The following is a 21,088-nucleotide window of genomic DNA, read 5'->3' as shown; positions in this document are numbered from 1 at the left end:
TTAGCAAAATTATTGCATTTGAAAGTTAGAGGCAAGATTCCGAATAAAATCTTCGATGAATTACTGAAATTACTAAAGCTTGCATTTCCGAAGGGAAATAAAATTCCATCAACCTACTACGAGGCTAAAAAAAGATTACAGAAATTAGGGTTAGGGTACGAGTCAATTCATGTATGTGAACATGACTGTTGTTTGTTTTACAAAGAGCATTCAACTAAAGAGACTTGTCCAATTTGCGGAAGTAGTAGATGGATTTCTCCTGAAAAAACTGATGGAAAAAAGGTACCACATAAGGTGATGCGTTACTTTCCATTGACTCCTCGATTAAAAAGACTGTACAGTTCAAGACTTACAGCGAAGCAAATGTTATGGCACTATACTGGGAAATCAAAAGATGATGGGATAATGAGACACCCAGTGGATGGGTTAGCGTGGAAGGATTTCGATGCCAAACATCCTGATTTTGCTAGTGAACCTCGGAATGTTCGTTTAGGTTTAGCTGCAGATGGTTTCAATCCGTTTGGCAACATAAGTCAAGCATATAGTATGTGGCCTGTGGTGTTGGCTAACTACAATCTTCCACCTTGGATGTGTATGAAAGATAATAATTTCTTATTATCCATTCTTATTCCTGGACCAAAATCACCGGGAAAGGACATGGATATATTCTTGAGACCATTGGTGGATGAGTTAAAGGAGTTGTGGGTTAATGGTGTCGATACAAGAGATAGTATAACCAACACTATGTTCAAGTTGCGTGCAGCCTTATTGTGGACAGTTAACGATTTTCCTGCTCGTAGCTATTTATCTGGATGGAGTGGTCAGGGATACAAAGCTTGTCCGACGTGTAATGAAGACACAACTTCTGTTCGAGTGATCGGTAAGACATCCTACATTGGTCACAGAAGATTCCTTCCAAGTAACCATCGAATGAGAAGAGACACTCAGTTTGACGGACAAATCGAGAGAAGACGTCCACCAAGACGTTTTACTTGTGAGGAAATATTAGAACAAGTAAACAAACTTGTACCACAAGTTCCTGGAAAACACGAGATGTTTGGAGGTGTCAAACGTAGGCGTATTGCAGAAGATCAAAATTGGAGGAAGAAAAGCATATTTTATGAGCTTGATTATTGGTCTTCGAACACTTTAAAACACAACATTGATGTCATGCATGTGGAGAAGAATGTGTGTGATAGTTTGTTAGGCACAATCTTGGATAATGATAAATCCAAGGACACCACTAATGCAAGACATGATTTGAAAAAGTTTGGAGTAAGGGAATCGTTGTGGATATATGAAGATGACAGCGGAAAGTTAATGAAGCCTCATGCCCCTTATGTTCTCACATCTGATCAAAGAATGCAGTTTTGTAAATTTATTCGAGATGTGAAATTTCCAGATAATTTTTGTTCCAATTTAAAGAAGAAAGTAAATGCTGATTTAACAAATATTAGCGGTTTAAAGTCCCACGACACTCATGTAATAATGCAACGATTACTATCAGTGGGTGTTCGCAAGTTTCTTTCAAAGAGTATATCGACTACCATTTCTGAGTTATGTAACTTTTTCAGGCAAATTTGTGCAAGAACTATAAATGTTAGTGATATGGAAGAAGCACAAAAAGATCTTATTCTAATATTATGTAAAATGGAACTCATATTTCCTCCAGCCTTTTTTGATATAATGGTGCATTTGATTTTACATTTGCCTGAAGAAGCAATTCTGGGTGGACCGGTATTTATGCGTTGGATGTATCCTTTTGAAAGATACATGAAAAAATTAAAGAATTACGTTGGAAATAAAGCTCGTCCTGAAGGGTCGATAGCCGAGGGTTATGTTGCAGATGAGGCTTTGACATTTTGTTCGATGTATTTCAAAGGTGTTGAAACAAGATTTAATCGTCTTGATCGCAATGAAGATGAGGTGACACCAAGAAATCTTTTTGTATTTCAATCGCAATGTCGACCTATAACAAAAGAAACTCTAAAGCCTCTTGATCGTGCGACTCGTGAACAAGCAGAGTGGTACATATACAACAATTCACCTGAAATTCAGAAATATTTGGAGTAAGTTTCTTCCCAAAAGTTGCTTTTGTTGCATTGAAAATGCTTTCAACTGATTCAAAATTTTTGTTCTTATTTATAGTGAACACTTAGAAGAAATCAAACAGAAATATCAGGATGGAGATCATAACATTTTACATAAGAAATATTTTCAGCGATGGTTTCACAAGAAGGTGAAAAAAAAAACCTACCCTATATTCTTTCATCCTTTTAAGTATTGTTTTCAATTTTATAATAATTTTATTTATTCTTTTAGATATACGACTTACAAAAGCTTGGATCGTTAGATAATGGTGACGAGTTGCTAGCTTTAGCATCTGGATCAGATCATTTAGGAGCTTATTACGAAGGTTGTATAGTGAATGGTGTTCGATTTATGTCAACCAAATGAGATTTAAAGAGGAGCACTCAAAACAGTGGAGTATTTGTTGCTGGAACAGAAGATTTTAACTATTATGGAATACTTGAAGACGTATTAAAGTTAACATTTACTGGCACATATTCTGTGGCATTGTTCAAGTGTAAGTGGTTTAATACAGATCCAAGAAGGAAAAAAATAATTATAGAGAATAATATTACTAGTATAAACACTAGCGGGGAATGGTACAAGGATGACCCATATATACTTGCAAATCAAGCGAAGCAAGTATTTTATCTCGATGATTTACTTAGAGGAAATCAGTGGAAAGTGGTTGAGGGGGTAAACCATCGACAAATTTGGGACGCGAGAACTGTGAAGCTAATTTAGACATTGATGTGGTACATGATATTAGCTCATCAAATTTTGTGTTGACTGTGGATCTCGGCGAGTTGGTTATGCTACCTACTCAAAATTCGATTGACATTAGTACAATACAAAATTTAAATGTTAGTCAAGAGGATCACGAGTTAGGCGATGAAGAAGCAAATGAAGAATTAGATGAAGAAGATGATTTACTAATTGATTTTTGTGAAGATGATGTTAATGCTAATTTAGTTAATGATGGAAGTGATAGTGATTATTAGTTTTATGTAATGATTACCTTTGTAACAAACACAAAAATTTGAATTTGATTTGTATTTTCCAATTTATGTTGATATTGATTTTGTTTAATGTTATTTCATTACTTAATTAAATTTGATGATATTAAATCTTAAATATTTATGAATACAAGAGACATATCAGCTGATATAGTATCATATCACGGTGGAGATGGTGGTGGTCAAGACCCCACAGATCCTAGCAGGATACCCTCAACTTGCGAGTCAGGTTAATATCTAAATTTTATAATCGCAATCTGTTTAAATGTTTAAGATTTACTAATATTTTTATTTTTATGTATTAAACAAATTAATAGATCGTCCTGCAAGAAGGAGGGGACGTGGCCCTGCCAGTAATGTTAATATTGAAAAACGAAGGCGGGATGCTGGCAAACCACTTGAATTGCAACTTGATCCAGCGACAGACAAAGTGGTTGGTACTGAGCACCAAGCTTTTGTTCGTCAATTGAGTACTGAAGTTACATTACTATTGCCGGGACATTATTTAGATTTTAAAGATGTTCCTCAGCAATATAAAGACTAGGTCGTTCAAAAGATGAAGGTAAAAAAAAATACCTAATTTTTTTATATTATACATTTTAGTCTATAAAAATTTAAACTAACAATTTTTGTTTTAGTATTACTATAATATCGATGGGCATCCAGAACCTGAAAGAGTTATGGGGACTCTGTATACGGAGATGTGCAAAAGATATTCAGAGAGAAAGAATATTAGGCATTCTCATTTCCAAAAATATTATTCTGGAAATCCGAATGATTTGGATAGTGCTCTCAATGCTATTCCTGACTTGTGCTCGAAGGAGAGCTGGAAAGAAATCGTCGATTTGTTTCTGAGCCCAAAGTTTATAGCGCGATCCACGCAGAACAAAAAAAATAGAAAGGAAATGAAGTATTTGTCGACGCAAGGCTCTAAATCAATGGCAGCGATCCGTAACGAATATGTAAGTAAAATACTTAACTTTATTTGATATTATTATATTATTAATTAAACTAACACTATTATTTTGTAGGATGAACCTGATGAGTATGCTATTGATGCTTGGAAAGATACTCATATAAAAAAATCTACGAAGACTTGGGTTAGCGAAACTTGCAAAGAACTACATGTAAGTTAAAGTTTTTTCTTTCTTTATTGATCTTAAATTATAGTAATATTGGTTTTTTAACATTTTCTTTTGGCAGGAACAAATGACCCAAGAGATGGAGAGGCAAAATATTCAAAGTAGTCGGTCAGGTTCTGAATCTGCTTCTAGTGAAGGTTCTACTGCTAAATCAATACAGTATCAGATTATGGATAAAGTTCTTGGCTCGAGGTCTGATTATCAAATAGGAGTGGGATACAGGCCTAAAGGCAAAGGGAAGAAATCAGCATCTAGCTCCACAAGTCAAAGTCCAAGCCAAAATCAGTCACAAGTTCCTACTAATGTGACTCCAGAGATGATGGGAGTTTTGGCTGAGATGTGGGTTAAGATGCGTGATAAAGTCGAGTCAGGAAATTTTCAGACTGATTCTTCTCTCCATGACCCACGCTATGAAAGTTTATTGCAGCAGTTCTTACCTTCTCAACAACAAGGTAGTACGTCTAATCAAAGCCCGGGGACGTCGTCGATGCCACAGCAACCACAACCACAACAAAATTCTCCAAACATATCTGGTGGTTCCTCTTAGTCGCCACTTTTTAATTATATGTTTGGACTTTCTTCCCAGTTTCCTCAGACACAACCTATGGGAAGTCAGTTTGGAGGATTACCGCAGCAGCAGCAACAACAACATATGTATGGTCAATTTGGGCCGTTCATGCAGCAGCAGCCGGTATATCCTCATTATGGAGGATCGACACAGCAGCCCGTTTATAATCAGCAGTACTACACTTCTCCGAATCAACAACAACAGCAGTCTCCTTTGATTCGTCCACAGCCTCGACCATATTATCCTTCGCCGCCAGCACCACAGTCTCATGAAGGTCTGAGTCGAAGCACGAATGTTGAAGATTTTTTAAATGAACATTTTGATGAAGACAATAATAATTAGTTTAGGTTTTATTATTTACTATTAAATTTAAGTGTATGTTTTTTTAAAAAAAAAAGACAATTTTAGTATTTTAAAGTTGTATTTTTAATTTGGATATTAATATAAATAATATTGATTTTATTTTAAAATTTTTTTAATTATAAGTTTAGTTATTTAATATTAATTATATATAATTTATAAAAATTAATTATTTTTTTTAAATATATTTTATTATTACCGGCGGAGACCGCCGGTAATAATGGGTCAGACGTAAATTCTGACCAAATTATTGCCGGCAGGATCCGCTGGTACTGATCCGCCGGTAATAATATTATTACCGGCGGGAGGCTAGTTCCGCCGATAATAATGACTTTTACCGACCGGTTTTTACCGGCGGAAACCGCCGACAATACTTTTACCGGCGGGTTTCTTGACTATTGCCGGCGGTTTGCTCCGCCGGTAATGGCTTGTTTTCCTGTAGTGAAGCTCAATTTGAGATGCAAAAATAAAAGTATATATTCGAAATTAATTTTTTTTCTCATACAAATATATAGCTATATATGGCATTTTTAATTGTTATTAATGTATGTGTTATCAATATTTGATTTAGTTTTAGCAACTAGATCCAATTTCATCTAATGGTGTAAAAAATTGTGCCTATTGAATCTATCTATAGGAGTTGTGTAGACTATGAAATTTGGTAACTGAAATGAAGTGAAAAAGCTTAACTAAATGAAATTATAGTTGATAGGCGTTAAATTTATATATATAGAAAAATTCTGGTGTGGGGTATATAGATAGGTATGAGATTGATTATTTATTAGTACAAATAAATATATACACCTTAATAATATATTGATTATTGAAGATAAAAAGAGAATTAATAATGCTAAAATATATAATACTATATATAATGGTTATTATATATGTTGGTGAGAGTTATTAGAAATGTAAAGATTCATCATCAGTTTTTCCTTTACCATTATATATATATATAAAAAAACTTATCAGTTATTCTATATTTATTGTCCTATAATTAAATACCAATTAAAAGTGAATATATTAATTAAATAAGGAGAGGTATTACAATTATATAAATATACCATTAATTGAGTGTTAAATTTTGTTTTTATTCTGATTCTCTCAAGTTTAACGGAAAAATTAATAAATAATAAAAAGAAAAAAAGATTAACCTGTTATATAAACCAAGGCTTTAAAGATTTGCCGTTCAAGAAAGAAAAAATTAATACCAACGTTTTGTATTTAATTATATAATTAATATATTCCATTTATACGAAATGCCGATTTATTAATTAATTAGTACCCTGCACATTGTCAAGTTTTTAAATAATATAAAATAAACTATGAACAAACGGCATTTTAATAATGAGTAAAAATATTAATTAATTTAATTTAATGTACCGGACTAAAATTAATTTCATTGATTTATATATATATATATATATATATATGATCTTCTAACATGTTAGCTACAAATCCCATGAAATTGTGATTATATATATATATCATATTATTATTTGGTCTGAGTTTGAATCATAAAATGATGAGTATTCCAATAATAACCATTGTACTAATACTTGGAAGCTGGGCAAATTGTGAAGCCACGTCTCGCACGTTGCATGAATCTGCCCTAATCGCCATGCACGAGCAATGGATGGTTGAGCACGAACGTACCTACGCTAACGACACAGAAAAGAAGAGTCGTTTCGAAATCTTCAAGAACAACCTCAACTACATCGACAAGTTCAACCATGAGAAACCCAATCGAACATACAAGCTGGGTATCAACCGATTCGCAGATTTGACTTACCAAGAATTTCGTAGGTACTTCACTGGTTTTAAGGTGCCTTCTGGGGAGAACACTAATAATGATAATTCTTTCAAGTACCAGAACTTGACTCTAGATAATATCCCAACGAGTGTCGATTGGAGAAAAAAGGGTGCTGTCACTGCTGTAAAGAATCAAGGACAATGCGGTATGAACTACATATATATATTACTATAATTTTCTTATATATATATATACATATAAAAAGTTACTCGTTACTCGTGGGAATGCTTTATTTTTTTAAGTTATTTTGTACTTTAACTTAGTTTTGATAATTTTTTATAAAATGGTCTCCAACCTTCTAGACAGCTGGTTGAAAGTTAAAGTTTTAAGTCAAAACTATTTTGTAAAAATTTATTAAAAATAATTCAATGTGCAAAATGACTCCAAAAGGAAACGAAAGAATGACTACATTTCTTATTTCGTATATATATATATATATATATATAGAAAGAATTATTTAATTAATCCCTTAAAATCAAGCCATGAAATCTCTCTAATAAAGTTATATAATCTATTTATAACAAAATAATTTTTGTGTCAATCTCAACTGATTTGTGATAAGCAATTTAATCTAGATTAGTGCTTTATTAATTAATTACATAATTCTATGATGTGTCATTTGCTCATTAATTTGTAATGTCTCTCTCTTCTTTGCTTATATATGCATTGTAATTTGCCTATTTATTTCAATACAATGGACTACACCTTTTTTTCCCATTGTTGTACATTTTCTCAAATTCTATACATTTTTTTTTTACATAATGACTTATATTTAATCTTAACCACACAATTAAAATTGATAATGTGGTTTCTACTTAAAATTATTCATGCCTAAAAATAAATACACATCATAGTGTGTGCATATAAGATCGAATTGGTAAGGGGCGCCGCTACTTGTGCCCAACACCACAAACAGGTAGCATATCGCTATTAGTGTAATTCAATACTGAGTCTCATATATTTGAATTTAATAAATATTATGAGGTATCACTAACCAGCTATAGGTGTATAATTTGAGTATATTAAATTTCCTTAACTTTATTGTTTAACCCTTACTCTTCATATACATCCGTCGGTTGCAGCATCATGCTGGGCCTTTTCTGCAGTGGCAGCAGTGGAAGCGATCACACAGATCAGGACCGGGAAGCTGGTGTCACTGTCGGAGCAACAACTACTGGATTGCGTGAGCAAGAACGATGGCTGCAACACTGGATTCATGGAGTATGCATTCGAGTACATAATCCAAAACAATGGCATAACCACTGAGACCAACTACCCTTACGAGGGGGGCCAGAGTAGTTGTGACACTGCAGCTCCGGCTGCGAAGATCACCGGCTACGAAAGAGTGCCTCAAAACAATGAAGACGCTTTGTTGAAGGCAGTTTCTCAGCAACCTGTCTCGGTTGGGATTGAGGAAACTAAGAGCTTACAATTCTACGACCCGTCGTCTGGTATCTACACAGGCGACGACTGCGGTGGTGGCCGGAGTGGGCTGCGTCATGCTCTTACACTTGTTGGGTATGGTGAAGAAAATGGAACCAAGTATTGGTTGGCTAAGAATTCATGGGGAACTAAATGGGGTGACAATGGCTATGTCAAGTTCTTGAGAGGTGGTGGTTCTCCTCAAGGTGTTTGTCAGATCAACACCTATGCTTCCTATCCAATTGCCTAAGTAATAATGGTTACTATATATATTGTGATTCTATATACATATATATAGCTATATATTTTGTGTTTTGTTTTTACTTGTGAAATGTCTACGTTGTATTTGGAGTTTGTAATGGATCTCACTCATCATAAGATCTTTTATTGTCAATGGAACTAAATTTTAAAATAAAATAATGTGTTTGTTTTTTCTTAGCCTTATAAAACAGGGACCATGTTAGGCAGTGTTTGCTTAAACCATTTTCGCATTGGGAGTGGTAGAAGGAATAATGTTGGCCTTATATAGGTGCTTTGTGGGAATATGAAAATAATCTGCTGTCCTAATTTACTGTCTCCTGTCTCATCAATGATTCTGAGACACTTCGTTTATTTACTTAACAGTTAATTAAATTTATTGATAGCATTAAAATAAGTAACGAAATGTTTAGTTCTTTCTCCTAAATTAATATTAAATTTAACATTAATATCTGACTTTTCATATTCACATTAAGTTTAAACAATCAATTTTTTTTTCTTTTTCTTTCTTTTCTTTGCTCCTATTTTATTGCAAAAGAATACAAGTAAGTAACATTTTTGGGTCTCACCACTTTAAAGCTCTACAACAATTTTACTTATATATTACGTTAAAATATTACATATATTTAGAAGTGTTATAAATATATACTAATAAAAAAAAACAAGCTGAAAATTTACCAAAGAGGCGGCAAGTGAAAATACTTAGCGCCAAATGAAAATGAAAAATATCATTTGGGGGTTTCCTCTCTCTCTCTCTCTCTCATTCGGATTCAGCTCACCCTAATCACGCCTCATCCTCTCTCTCTCGCCTTCATTTTATCAGTTCCCTCTCCATTCTCCATCGCGCTCTCTCTCACCGAGTCTATCGACTCTCTGCATCACGCCATGACCACGCCTAGCTAAAGTTCTCTCTCTAACAGAGTCTATCGACTCTCTCTTCCTCAAGCCCCGATACTCTAAAGTCCGACTGAACAACACCACGTTTAGTCTCTCTTCACTCTTTCCCGTTGAGCTGTTGGAGCACACACGAGCACGGAGCAGCTAAACCAAGACCCAGGTAACCCAATCACTCACAAAGTTGTTAGTTTCTTCTATAGTTTTTTTTTTCTTTTTCAGATTTCAAATTAATATCAAGAAAGTGTTTTGAATATTGATTATATATATTTGTTTCTAATTGAGATAACACAAAAAATTAAAACTAGAGAGGTTGTATGCTAGCTAATTTAAACACTCACAGGGCCTCTCTTTCTCACGCTCTCCTCTTTCCCTCGCCTCTCTCAAATTTCACCTCACTGAAGCCTCTCTCGGAGTAGCTCAAGAGGTAAGGCAATTTGATTTTTTTTAACTTTGATTTTGATATTTAGTGTTTTAGTTTGTTAAGTAAAACTTGTATTGATTTTTGTTTTGGTTTTGGGGTATTATCAGTGGGTATAAGTCTTGGTTTCTCCTCTTGTTGCTGATCTGGTTCTTCGATCCCCTATTTCACAATCAGGTAAGTCAAACTTCCATTTACATATTATTTCTACAGGTACTTTTTTTTAACTCCTCATGATTTGGAGGAGTTGTACCACAACCCTGAATCATTTCATCACGAGCAGGATATGACTCAGTGGACGGAAAAATTGAGGCCTTGTGCTGAGGCTTTGTACATTGTTTTGTTTCATAACCATAGCGAGGTCGATGGTTTTTATTGTTATGTAATAACCCAAATTGTTTTCTGTTGAATAAATAACATACCTTTTCTTTTTGCTGAGTAAATAATTATCTACTTATTTGATTTAGATTTCTACTTTTTAGCTTTTAGGTCCTCTTGTGGTTTCAATCCTTCAAGAAGCAATGATGGTTGCCCAACACCAGTTACTGAAATCACTCCAGGGCTGCTTCTGAAAGATGCTGCTTATGCTGCTGCTCCATATGTTTATTATGAGCTTTCAAATTACATGACCTTTAAAGATTGGTCTGTCAATTCTTTACTTTGCTATCTATATTGTCAACTAACTAGTTTATCTTTCTAAATTAAAATTCATGAATTATTGCTGCATTTAAATTAGGCTCATTATTTGTTTCCATGAGATATGTAGTTTGATTATTCTCTATAGCAAAATGTTCAAGTTTTCTGCCTATTAGGGTTTATCAAGAGGAACCAGTACTAAAAAAAGTGTGCTGACTTGTTAAACTTAATAACTTGATAGAATTGATATCTAGTCTAGTGTGTTAATTAGGTGGGGTTCGGGTGGGGAAAGGGTGCGTGTAGCATGATGCGTTTTAAAGTTAGCCCTAATTTTATGCATACAGTTTTGATGAGAATAGTGCATACAGTTGGTACACTATTGTTGAAGGGTTGTAATATTTTGTTCTCAACATGTTAAAGTGCCTAAATTCGTCCCAACTGATAATGTCAATTGTTTTGATGAATAATAGTGCCAGGAGTGGTTAGGATAACTTGACTTGTTCACACTTCTAAAGGCTAGGTTCAAAGCAATATTTGTGATTTGGCTAGAGAGTTGGTTTGTACGGTCGGTTGTCTGTTAAAGTTAGCTTATAGTTTGACATATCTATTTATTTCAGGCTCTAATATCTTCTTGGGTTTGTTATATTTACATGATTTTGTCTTCCTAATGTGTAAATTTGCAGGTTTAATGGTGCATTATCACTTGATCTCTCAAATGATCATCCAAATATGCGTATCATCCATCGAAAAGTCGCAATTATATTGGGACAATGGGTTTTTGAGGAGATATATTTATTTAGTTTGAGATTGAGTTTGAAGAAAAATAATACAGTTTTGGTTTTTTTCTTCTGTTTATCTGGATTTATGGCTTGATAGAGATGATAATGGGTTTTAAGTCTCAAATACAGTAGTTTTAAGGAAAAACTGAAGTTTAGGTTTATATTTTTGCATTGAATAGTATTTTTATTTTTTTCTATGAAGTTTCAGGAAAGATAAATACAACATTTAAATTTGTGATTAACTTATTTAGTTCTAGTTGGCCAAATTCTTAGACAATTCACAGTTAATGTAATAGGGTGTTCATGTAAGATGTTAATGATGTTGGGTATTATGGTCTTGCAGCTAAGCTTCTATGGAGGGGTGCTGAGTGTTGGAATGAGTGTTTAAGGCTTTTGGGCGTTGCTGAAGCAGCAGAAGCATCAATGGATTCTGACCAGTTAAGCTCTGGAATTTCAGATTTTGATACTCACTTTCAAGGCCTCATAGTTCAGAAAAGGTCTCTTTCTCTCTCTCTCTCTCTATATATATATATATTTATATAACTGTAGTTGTCTCAACTTATTTCTATATTCTATTCCATATTTGTCATTTGTGAAATGTTCTGTTTTAACTAGTGTGAAGTATATGGTTGTTGTTGATGAATGAAATGCACTAGTACATAATGGAAAACTAGGCGAATAATGCATTTACAATAATGGAAAACATTAATCTAATATATTTTAAATTCTTTTGAAGTTTTATAAGGTGTTTATATCATTGAGCTGAATAATGAACAAATTATAGACAGATTATGTGTGCATAAATATATTATATGCAGTGATTATCATTGCTGTTGAGCTTTGACCCTGATGGTTTTAAATTTTAATGCTCTGTAGGGCTACTATTTTTCCATTATCATTATATTTAGTTTCTCGACCCCAAGTTTTTATCTTTCTGTTTTCATTCTGTGTTTTAGAATTACCACAAAAAATAATCTTTTATTAAGTTTGAAATATTTTTGTTTTATTCCTAGGGCAGGACCTTTTTGGAAAGAGAAGTTATATTTTCGAGTATTGGACAGCCCATAATTTTTTCTATAACTTACTTTGTTTCATTCATTTGCCTTGAAACTGTTTGATTAATTTACTACAAGAAATTTTTTGGGTGATATTTCTACTAAAGACCATAAGAATGCCCAATCGTAGTGTGAACAGAATTGAAATATCCTTGAAGTAACCATAAGTATGCATCATTTAGAAATAGTTTTAAAGGTGTTTTGTGTCTGTATTTTGAGATATTCTTGTCATTTTTTTTGTGTTAATGCCTCCCATCTTTTGTGTTTAATAACGAGTTTTTTTTTCTTTTGATTAACTTACATATTTTTCTGGTTTGGGTATTTTATTTTTCTATTTCTTTTTTTATTTCCTTAGGACACTACATAGTTTAGTAGTCATGACTTAAGAGTTTATCATGATATTGGACTCTTCCTTGATTTCTTGAGTCATTACTGTTTAGTGTGACATTGCTGCTTTTGTTACTCCTTATTTAGGATTTATTTATTTTTTAAATGTTAAGGAACCTACACCAATATGTGTTCGGTGTTACATTTTCAATATCACACAAATACTTTCTATAATTTTTCACGTCTTAAGGGCATAGCTGAAAGTGCATTACAGAAATATATTTTTACTGCTGCTGTAGTGACCCAACTACTCTAGACTTTGGACAATTAACGAAACTATACATAGACACTAATCCTTAATAACACTTACAAGTGATATGATCATAACTTTATTAAAAAAAACTTGTAAAAATAAATGTTAAACTTACATAAAACTCAAAGTAGGATATGGGATCCCATTGTTTTAAAATCAAAACATAACATAATTGTAATTAAAAAGGATTGCATAATAAAGTGCGGAAAAATACACATAAAACCATAAGTAAAGACTTCATCCTCGAATCGAAACTCTCGGCTCTTTGAATCCATTCCGCCTCAATACACATGCCCAAAACTACCAAGAACCTTTCCCGCCATCAAAGCTATTTTCCTGCACATATAAACATAAAAGGAGTGAGCCTAATGCCCAGCAAGGAAAATCTAACACATAAACCATATACATAAATTTCATAATGTAACATTGTTGACGCGGTTCTTCGGCAACAGGTAATTAAGAGAAGAAGAGAAAGAGATTAGTACTTAAAAGTAGAACCGCCGCAGATATGAAATCTTTGTGAAAAGAACTAGGTGACCTTAAACACGTTTTTAAGTGGTTCGAAGGTTAAAAATCCTTCTACTCCACTAGTCAATATTATTGATCTTTTCTGGGTAATTGGTTTACCAAATATATAGTTCTTACAAGACTATTTTTTCCAACCCCTATCAATTCCCAGGGTCTCCATATTTATAGGAGAAGGCACCTGGAAATTGGTAGGGAGGTCATCCCGTGACCTTACCATTTGTCATATCAAGTCTGTGATATTCATGATTACTTCCTAAACCTGACACACAAGTGTGGTCTAATCAGTATGGAAGGAGATAATGGGCCGCACGGCCCAACCCGTCCGTGGGTGTCTGAATACGCACGTTCCTGCGGCGTGTCCGAGAAGTCAGGGGGATATCGGACACGTGATGGCAGGATTATGCACGTTTATCTTGCGTGTTGACTTCCCATAGGGTCAGAGCTTCCTGAGAAGCTCGCTACCGGAGCAATCCATAACCCAAGCTGATCCGTCAGTGGTCGCCGGATGTTGTTCCCAGCTCCTGGAACAACAAGAGGGAGCAGGAAACTCCATCCCCTCGAGCTAGAAAGGGCCCGTCCTGAAGATAAAGCCTCTGGCCTGTGGGAGCCTCGGGCTAAATCATGTTTAGTCCGAGGATCGTCTTGCTAAACAGCCCGTGGGAAATCCAGGGCGTACATCTGCCCCCCAAGCTCCTGCTCGTGGTCCATGACGTCAGACATGGGAGACCACAGTAGGAGCTTTTAGACTTCTCCCACAACCCTTCGCATTCCATGCTTTTCGCATGCGTCTGATACGTGGAACGCCGTGGGTGGCGACGGTACACTCTACGAGAACCGCATTAAATGGCCTAGCCTACTGTCCAGCCGTCGTTTCACATTTCGAGTGGAGGGTCTCCCAGGAGCCTTTTACACGTGATCCCCCCTTGTATAAAAAGGGGGTGGTCATCCCACGCACGGACCACCTTACCATTCAGAACCTCTCAAATTTCCTTCTTTTCTTTCTGACCTTCCGAAGAACAAAACCCTCATTTCCATTGCTCTCATCTTCTCCGTTCACGAAGCTTAAGCGTGCGAGTTCCTTCAAGGCCTTGGAGACTACTGTGCCAACGAAGCTCCTACCAGCGCAGCAACCTCGCTCACCATCCAACCCTATACTGTAAGTCTTCTGTCCCTGTTTATTTTTGAAAGCATGCCACTGTAGCCTAGGTAAAAAATTTTACTGTAGCCACAGGCAGAGGTTTTCTGGGTCGCGCGGATATGGAGGGTGACGGCCCTTCTTTGATTAGGGCACACTTGCCATGGGACATCGCCTTAGAACATGGGTTCCATGATTCTCTCTTAGGAACAATTTCTGGGTAGGATCCGTAGGAACTTTGGGTGCAAAAACCGGGTAGCTTAGGGAATACGCCTTAAAAGCCGAGTTAGAGAAGGTCTGCTCGGAGAACCAAGAGCTTAAACGCTCCCTGGCCGCATCCGAGCTAGAGAAGCTTCGCTCCGAGAACCTAGAGCTTAAAAACTCCCTGGCCGCATCGCGGGCAGACCTTGAGGTGGCGAAGGCCGAAGTCCAGACCTCCCAGGCCGCCCTGAAAGACGAGCGGGTCGTGTCGGAGCAGTCCTTACAGGACCTATTCTATCACTGCTGGTCCCACAATCCGGACGCGGACTTCTCCTTCATGCCGCCGGACCTCTGGGAATTCCTGTTGCCGCGGTTTCAAGCCCGCCTGAATAAGGAGGCTCCTCCATCGGAGACTGGAGAGGCCTCTGCCGCGGCGGAGCAGGGTGAGACCGCGACCTCCAAAGGGCCAGCTGATGGGGCTTAGGATGCTTCTTGTTTTCGTATTTTGAACACTTTTTTTTTTATTATTGTAATTCTCTTTTTTATGTGAGGCGTTTCCGCCTCGAGACAATTTGCTCAACCAGTTTTACATATATATTTTTATGCATTTGGTCATAATTTATCTCTTTATTTTTATGAACGTAGTTCGAGTTAACTTTATCCGTATCCCGGGCTCTTTAAATAAGATCCGCGTTCAACAAATTTTTAGTTCACTCCTAAGTTTTCTGACCTGGTTAAGACCAGGAACTTATTTTGAAAAAACTTAGTTCGCGTCAACTTTTATCCGTATCCCGGGCTCTTTAAAGAAGAACCTCGGTCAACAAATTTTAGCTAACTTCTAAGTTTTCTGACCTGGTTACGACCAGGAACTTATTTTGAAAAAATTTAGTTCGCGTCAACTTTTATCCGTATCCCGGGCTCTTTAAAGAAGAACCTCGGTCAACAAATTTTAGCTAACTTCTAAGTTTTATGACCTGGTTAAGACCAGGAGCTTATTTTGAAAAAACTTAGTTCGCGTCAACTTTTATCCGTATCCCGGGCTCTTTAAAGAAGAACCTCGGTCAACAAATTTTAGCTAACTTCTAAGTTTTATGACCTGGTTAAGACCAGGAGCTTATTTTGAAAAAACTCAGATCGCGTCAACTTTTATCCGTATCCCGGGCTCTTTAAAGAAGAACCTCGGTCAACAAATTTTAGCTAACTTCTAAGTTTTATGACCTGGTTAAGACCAGGAGCTTATTTTGAAAAAACTTAGTTCGCGTCAACTTTTATCCGTATCCCGGGCTCTTTAAAGAAGAACCTCGGTCAACAAATTTTAGCTAACTTCTAAGTTTTATGACCTGGTTAAGACCAGGAGCTTATTTTGAAAAAACTCAGATCGCGTCAACTTTTATCCGTATCCCGGGCTCTTTAAAGAAGAACCACGGTCAACAAATTTTTGTTAACTTCCAAGTTTTATGACCTGGTTAAGACCAGGATAGGACTTAGTTTGTGATAACTCTTATCCATAGATAAAAATTAACACCTAAGTCGTTAAGGAGACCTGGATATATCCGGGTACCATATGCCCCCCAAGTAACTGGGAAAGGGTCTTTCGTTGTTACTTTAAAATTACCCTTGCAAATAACGAGAAACATTTGATTTTTATTTATACATGGAAGGTGACCTTCTAGGTCTTACAAATGTTTATTGATAATATTTCTTTAGGTGGATTGCATTCCAAGTCCGCGGGACCGCCCCTCCACCAAGTCGAGCTAATTTATACGTCCCTTCTTTGATGACTTCGATGACCTGGTATGGTCCTTCCCAGCTTGGTCCCAAAACCCCATCTTTGGGATCTTTCCCGGCCAGGAAAACTCTCCTCAAGACCAAATCGCCGACGCTAAAGGCACGTCTTTTGACCTTAGTGTTGAAGTAGCGAGTGATTTTCTGTTGATAATGGGCGAGCTGGAGTTGTGAATCCTCTCGCCTCTCATCCATCAAGTCTAAGGAGTGGCATAGGAGCTCGTGGTTCTTGTCTTGTTCGTAGGACCGGACCCTGTGCGACAGGACCTTTACCTCCACGGGGAGGACCGCTTCACTTCCAAAGGTTAGGGAGAAAGGAGTGTGACCCGTGGGAGTCCGATGTGAGGTCCTATAGGCCCACAGAACTTGGGGGAGCTGTTCTGGCCAGATCCCCTTTGCCTCACCTAACCTCTTCTTGAGGCTTGCCTTCAGAGTTTTATTGACAGCTTCGACCTGGCCGTTCGCCTGGGGATAGGCCACGGATGAGAAACTTTTCACAATTCCGTTCTTTTCGCAAAATTCGGTGAACAGGTCGCTGTCAAATTGAGTGCCATTGTCGGAAACGATCTTTTTGGGTAGGCCGAATCGACAAACGATGCTTTTAACCACGAAGTCTAGCACCTTTTTCGATGTTATTGTCGCCAACGGCTCTGCTTCGGCCCACTTTGTGAAGTAGTCAATGGCTACCACGGCGTAACGGACCCCGCCCTTTCTGGTGGGCAGGGCGCCTATTAGATCTATGCCCCAAATGGCGAAGGGCCAGGGAGACGATATCATTTTTAGCTCGGCCGGGGGTGCTCGTGCAACCGCGGCGAACCGCTGACATTTGTCGCACTTTTTTACGTATGAGATCGAGTCTTTGGACAGAGTCGGCCAGTAAAAACCCTGCCGAAGGATCTTCAAGGCCAGGCTTTGCCCCCCAGTGTGATCTCCGCAGAATCCGTCATGAACTTCCTGCAGGATGGCCTTCGCCTCACTTGGAAGAACACACCGGAGGAGAGGTAATGAATGCCCACGTCGGTACAACACCCCCTCGACTAGCGTATATCTCGGAGCTTGATAAAGGACTCGCCGTACGTCGTTGCGCCCTTCGGGTAACTTGCCCTCGACGAGGTACTCAACAATGGGAGTCATCCAGGTCGGCCTGATGTCAATCATCTCAATATCCGCTCGATCTCCGTCTATGCTTGGTTTGTCCAAGAACTCAATTGGCACCAACCCCAGGGTTTCTGCCTCCCCCGAGGTGGCGAGCTTGGCGAGAGCATCTGCATTGGCGTTCTGCTCCCGAGGTATCTGCTCGATCGACCCTTGCCTAAACGTAGACAATTCGGATTTTACCTTAGCCAAATAAGAGGCCATCTTGGGACCCCGCGCCTGATACTCGCCTAAGACCTGATTCACCACGAGCTGGGAGTCGCTGAAGCATTGGACAGAGCTTGCCTTTAGCTCGCTAGCTATCCTAAGTCCGGCTAACAAGGCCTCGTACTCTGCCTCGTTGTTGGACGCCTTGAACCCGAACCTCAGCGCCGAATGGAATCTATGTCCTTCTGGGGATATCAGAATGATTCCGGCCCCGGAGCCGTTCTCGTTAGATGAGCCATCAATGAAGATCCTCCACGATGAGCCTGAGGATGTGAGCTGCTGTGAATCTTCCGATGGGATCTCACGGAATCCCGCGCATTCTGCCACGAAGTCGGCCAAGGCTTGACTTTTTATGGTAGTTCGGGGAGTATAGAAAATCTCGAACTGACTGAGTTCGACCGCCCACTTTAGCAAGCGTCCCGAGGCTTCAGGCTTTTGCAAAACCTGCCTTAGAGGCTGATCGGTCATGACGTGTACAGAGTGGGACTGGAAGTATGGCCTGAGTTTTCGCGAGGCCGTGATTAGGCAGAACGCCAGCTTTTCCATCAACGGGTACCTTGACTCAGCTCCGAGGAGTCTCTTGCTGGTGTAATAAACCGGTTTCTGAGCCTGGTCCTCTTCTCGCACCAGAACGGCACTAGCTGCGTCCTCAGTCACGGCCATGTAGAGGAAAAGAGGTTCTCCTACCCTGGGCTTTGATAGCACAGGTGGCTCAGCTAGGTGCGTTTTTAGGTCGAGGAATGCGCCCTCGCACTCTACTGTCCATTCGAACTTCTTGTTTCCGCGGAGCAGGTTGTAGAAAGGCAGGCACTTGTCGGTCGATTTGGAAATGAACCGGTTCAGTGCCGCCACCCTTCCTGTGAGGCCTTGGACATCTTTCCGCGACCTGGGGGATGGAAGCTCGAGCAGTGACCTGATCTTGTCGGGATTTGCCTCGATTCCTCGGGTATTGACTATGAAACCCAAGAACTTCCCCGATGCGACACCGAAAGTGCATTTCTGAGGATTGAGCCTCATGCCATATTCTCGCAGTATGTTAAAACATTCTTCCAGGTCGGCAACGTGGTTGGTGGCAGTCTTTGACTTGACAAGCATATCATCGACGTACACTTCCATGTTCTTCCCGATCTGATCCGCGAACATTCTATTTACCAGCCTTTGGTAGGTTGCCCCGGCATTCTTAAGACCGAACGACATGACCTTATAACAATAGACATTAGTCGGGGTCATAAAGCTGGTATGATCCTGGTCTGCTGGATTCATCGCGATCTGATTGTAGCCCGAGTACGCGTCCATGAAGGACATGAGCTCGTGCCCCGCCGTGGCATCCACCAGTTGATCGATCCTCGGCAACGGAAAGCAATCCTTGGGGCAAGCTTTATTCAGGTCGGAAAAATCAATACAGGTCCGCCACTTGCCATTGGGCTTTGGAACTAACACGGGATTGGCAACCCAAATGGGAAATCTGGCTTCGCGGATAAAGCCACATTTTTTGAGCCGGGCCACTTCTTCTTCAAGGGCCTCGGCTCGGGTTGTCCCTAAACGCCTCTGCTTTTGAGACTTTGCAGGGACGCTTTTGTCTAGGTGGAGCGTGTGCATGATTACGCTCGGACTGATCCCTATCATGTCCTCGTGCGACCATGCGAATACGTCTAGGTTCTTTTTCAGAAACGCGGTCAGATCCGCCTTTCTTCTATCGCAGAGGTTCTTTCCAAGCTTCACCGTCCGTGAAGGATTTTGTTCATCGATGCCTACCTCCTCGAGATCTTCAATAGCTTGGAGCTCGGACCTGTCCTCGCCTACTCGGGGGTCAATGTCCTCGCTTAAGGCGAGCTTTTCGTCTTCGGAAACCCGAGGTTCTTTAATCTCAGGGGCCGCCTTGGGTCCCTGCGATTCCTCTTCATCCTGAATGGCCATCGCCACCTGCCCGGGTTTAGATTTTCCCTTCATGGAAATGCTGTAGCATTCCCTGGCAGCGAGCTGATCGCCCTTGATAGTGCAGACCCCTGTCGAAGTAGGGAACTTCATGGCGAGGTGCCGGACGGATGTGATGGCTTCGAAAGCAACGAGCGTTGGTCGGCCCAAAATTGCATTGTAGGCAGCGGAGCAGTCAATGACTACGAATTCGAGCAGTTTGAACACTATTCGGGACTCGTCGCCTAGGGTGATCACCAGCTCGATCGTTCCTATCGCTGCTGACCCTCCGCCTGAAAAACCATATAGCATCATCGAGGTTGCCTTTAGCTCGGAGACGGTCAGACCCATTTTTTCTAAGGTTGAACGGAATAGGAGATTCACCGAGCTCCCATTGTCCACTAACACCCTCCTTACTCTCCGGTTGGCGAGCTGGACTGCTACGACCAAGGGATCGTTATGAGGGAATTGGACATGGCCCGCGTCCTCCTCCGTGAAAGTGACTGGTTGTTTCTCTAATCTTTGTTGTTTTGATTGACGCTGTTCCGGGACGAACTCCCCTCCATTGTGGGCCTTCAACTCATTTATGTACCTCTTCTGGGCGCCTCTGCTCGTGCCAGCCATGTGTGGCCCTCCAGAGATGGTGGAAATCTCTCCCTCGACCACGGGGGGAGGGACGTCCTGATCTACTCGAGGTCCAGGTTGACTGGCTGGGATCTCCGGAGCGGGTCGACCTGTGGGGACCCTGTTCCGCGAGTATTGCGCCAACGGACCTGCTCGGATGAGAGTCTCGATTTCATCTTTGAGGTGCCTGCAGTCGTCGGTATTGTGCCCGACGTCGTTATGAAAACGGCAGAATTTGGAAGCGTCTCTCTTTCCCTTAGGGTGCTTTATTGGCTCCGGTCTTCTCCAGGGGACTCGCGTAGCGTTGGCCAGGAAAATATTCTCTCTGGTTTGGGTGAGCTCGGTATACGCTGTGAACACGGGCTTGAATTTATCCACGGACTTATTCTTCTTTTGACCGTGCTGGACGTTTTCACCATTTCCTTTTCTTTTGCCGCCACCGGGCTGGTTGCTCTGCGTGACGTC

General features: G+C 39.3%; 1 protein-coding gene across 1 annotated transcript; it reads left to right on the top strand.

Annotated features, from left to right (window-relative positions):
• Window positions 1-4,832: 4,832 nt before the first annotated feature.
• LOC133800440 (ervatamin-B-like) lies at window positions 4,833-8,641 on the top strand. The gene is made up of 3 exons (XM_062238397.1): window positions 4,833-5,070; window positions 6,740-7,114; window positions 8,052-8,641. Exons 1-3 carry the CDS (start codon window positions 4,833-4,835, stop codon window positions 8,639-8,641), a joined length of 1,203 nt encoding a protein of 400 aa, XP_062094381.1.
• Window positions 8,642-21,088: the final 12,447 nt, after the last annotated feature.

This window comes from Humulus lupulus, chromosome 9, assembly GCF_963169125.1.
Source record: "Humulus lupulus chromosome 9, drHumLupu1.1, whole genome shotgun sequence".
Classification (NCBI taxonomy): Eukaryota; Viridiplantae; Streptophyta; class Magnoliopsida; order Rosales; family Cannabaceae; genus Humulus; species Humulus lupulus.
This window is presented reverse-complemented; position numbering and strand designations above follow the sequence as displayed.

What these genes read in the sequence shown, in the direction of transcription:
- LOC133800440 (XM_062238397.1), top strand. Translation starts at nt 4,833, where the DNA reads ATGGGAAGTCAGTTTGGAGGATTACCGCAGCAGCAGCAACAACAACAT. An exon ending in AGCACCACAGTCTCATGAAG is followed by an intron (nt 5,071 to 6,739) that starts GTCTGAGTCGAA and finishes CAAATTGTGAAG; the next exon opens with CCACGTCTCGCACGTTGCAT. An exon ending in AAAGAATCAAGGACAATGCG is followed by an intron (nt 7,115 to 8,051) that starts GTATGAACTACA and finishes CGTCGGTTGCAG; the next exon opens with CATCATGCTGGGCCTTTTCT.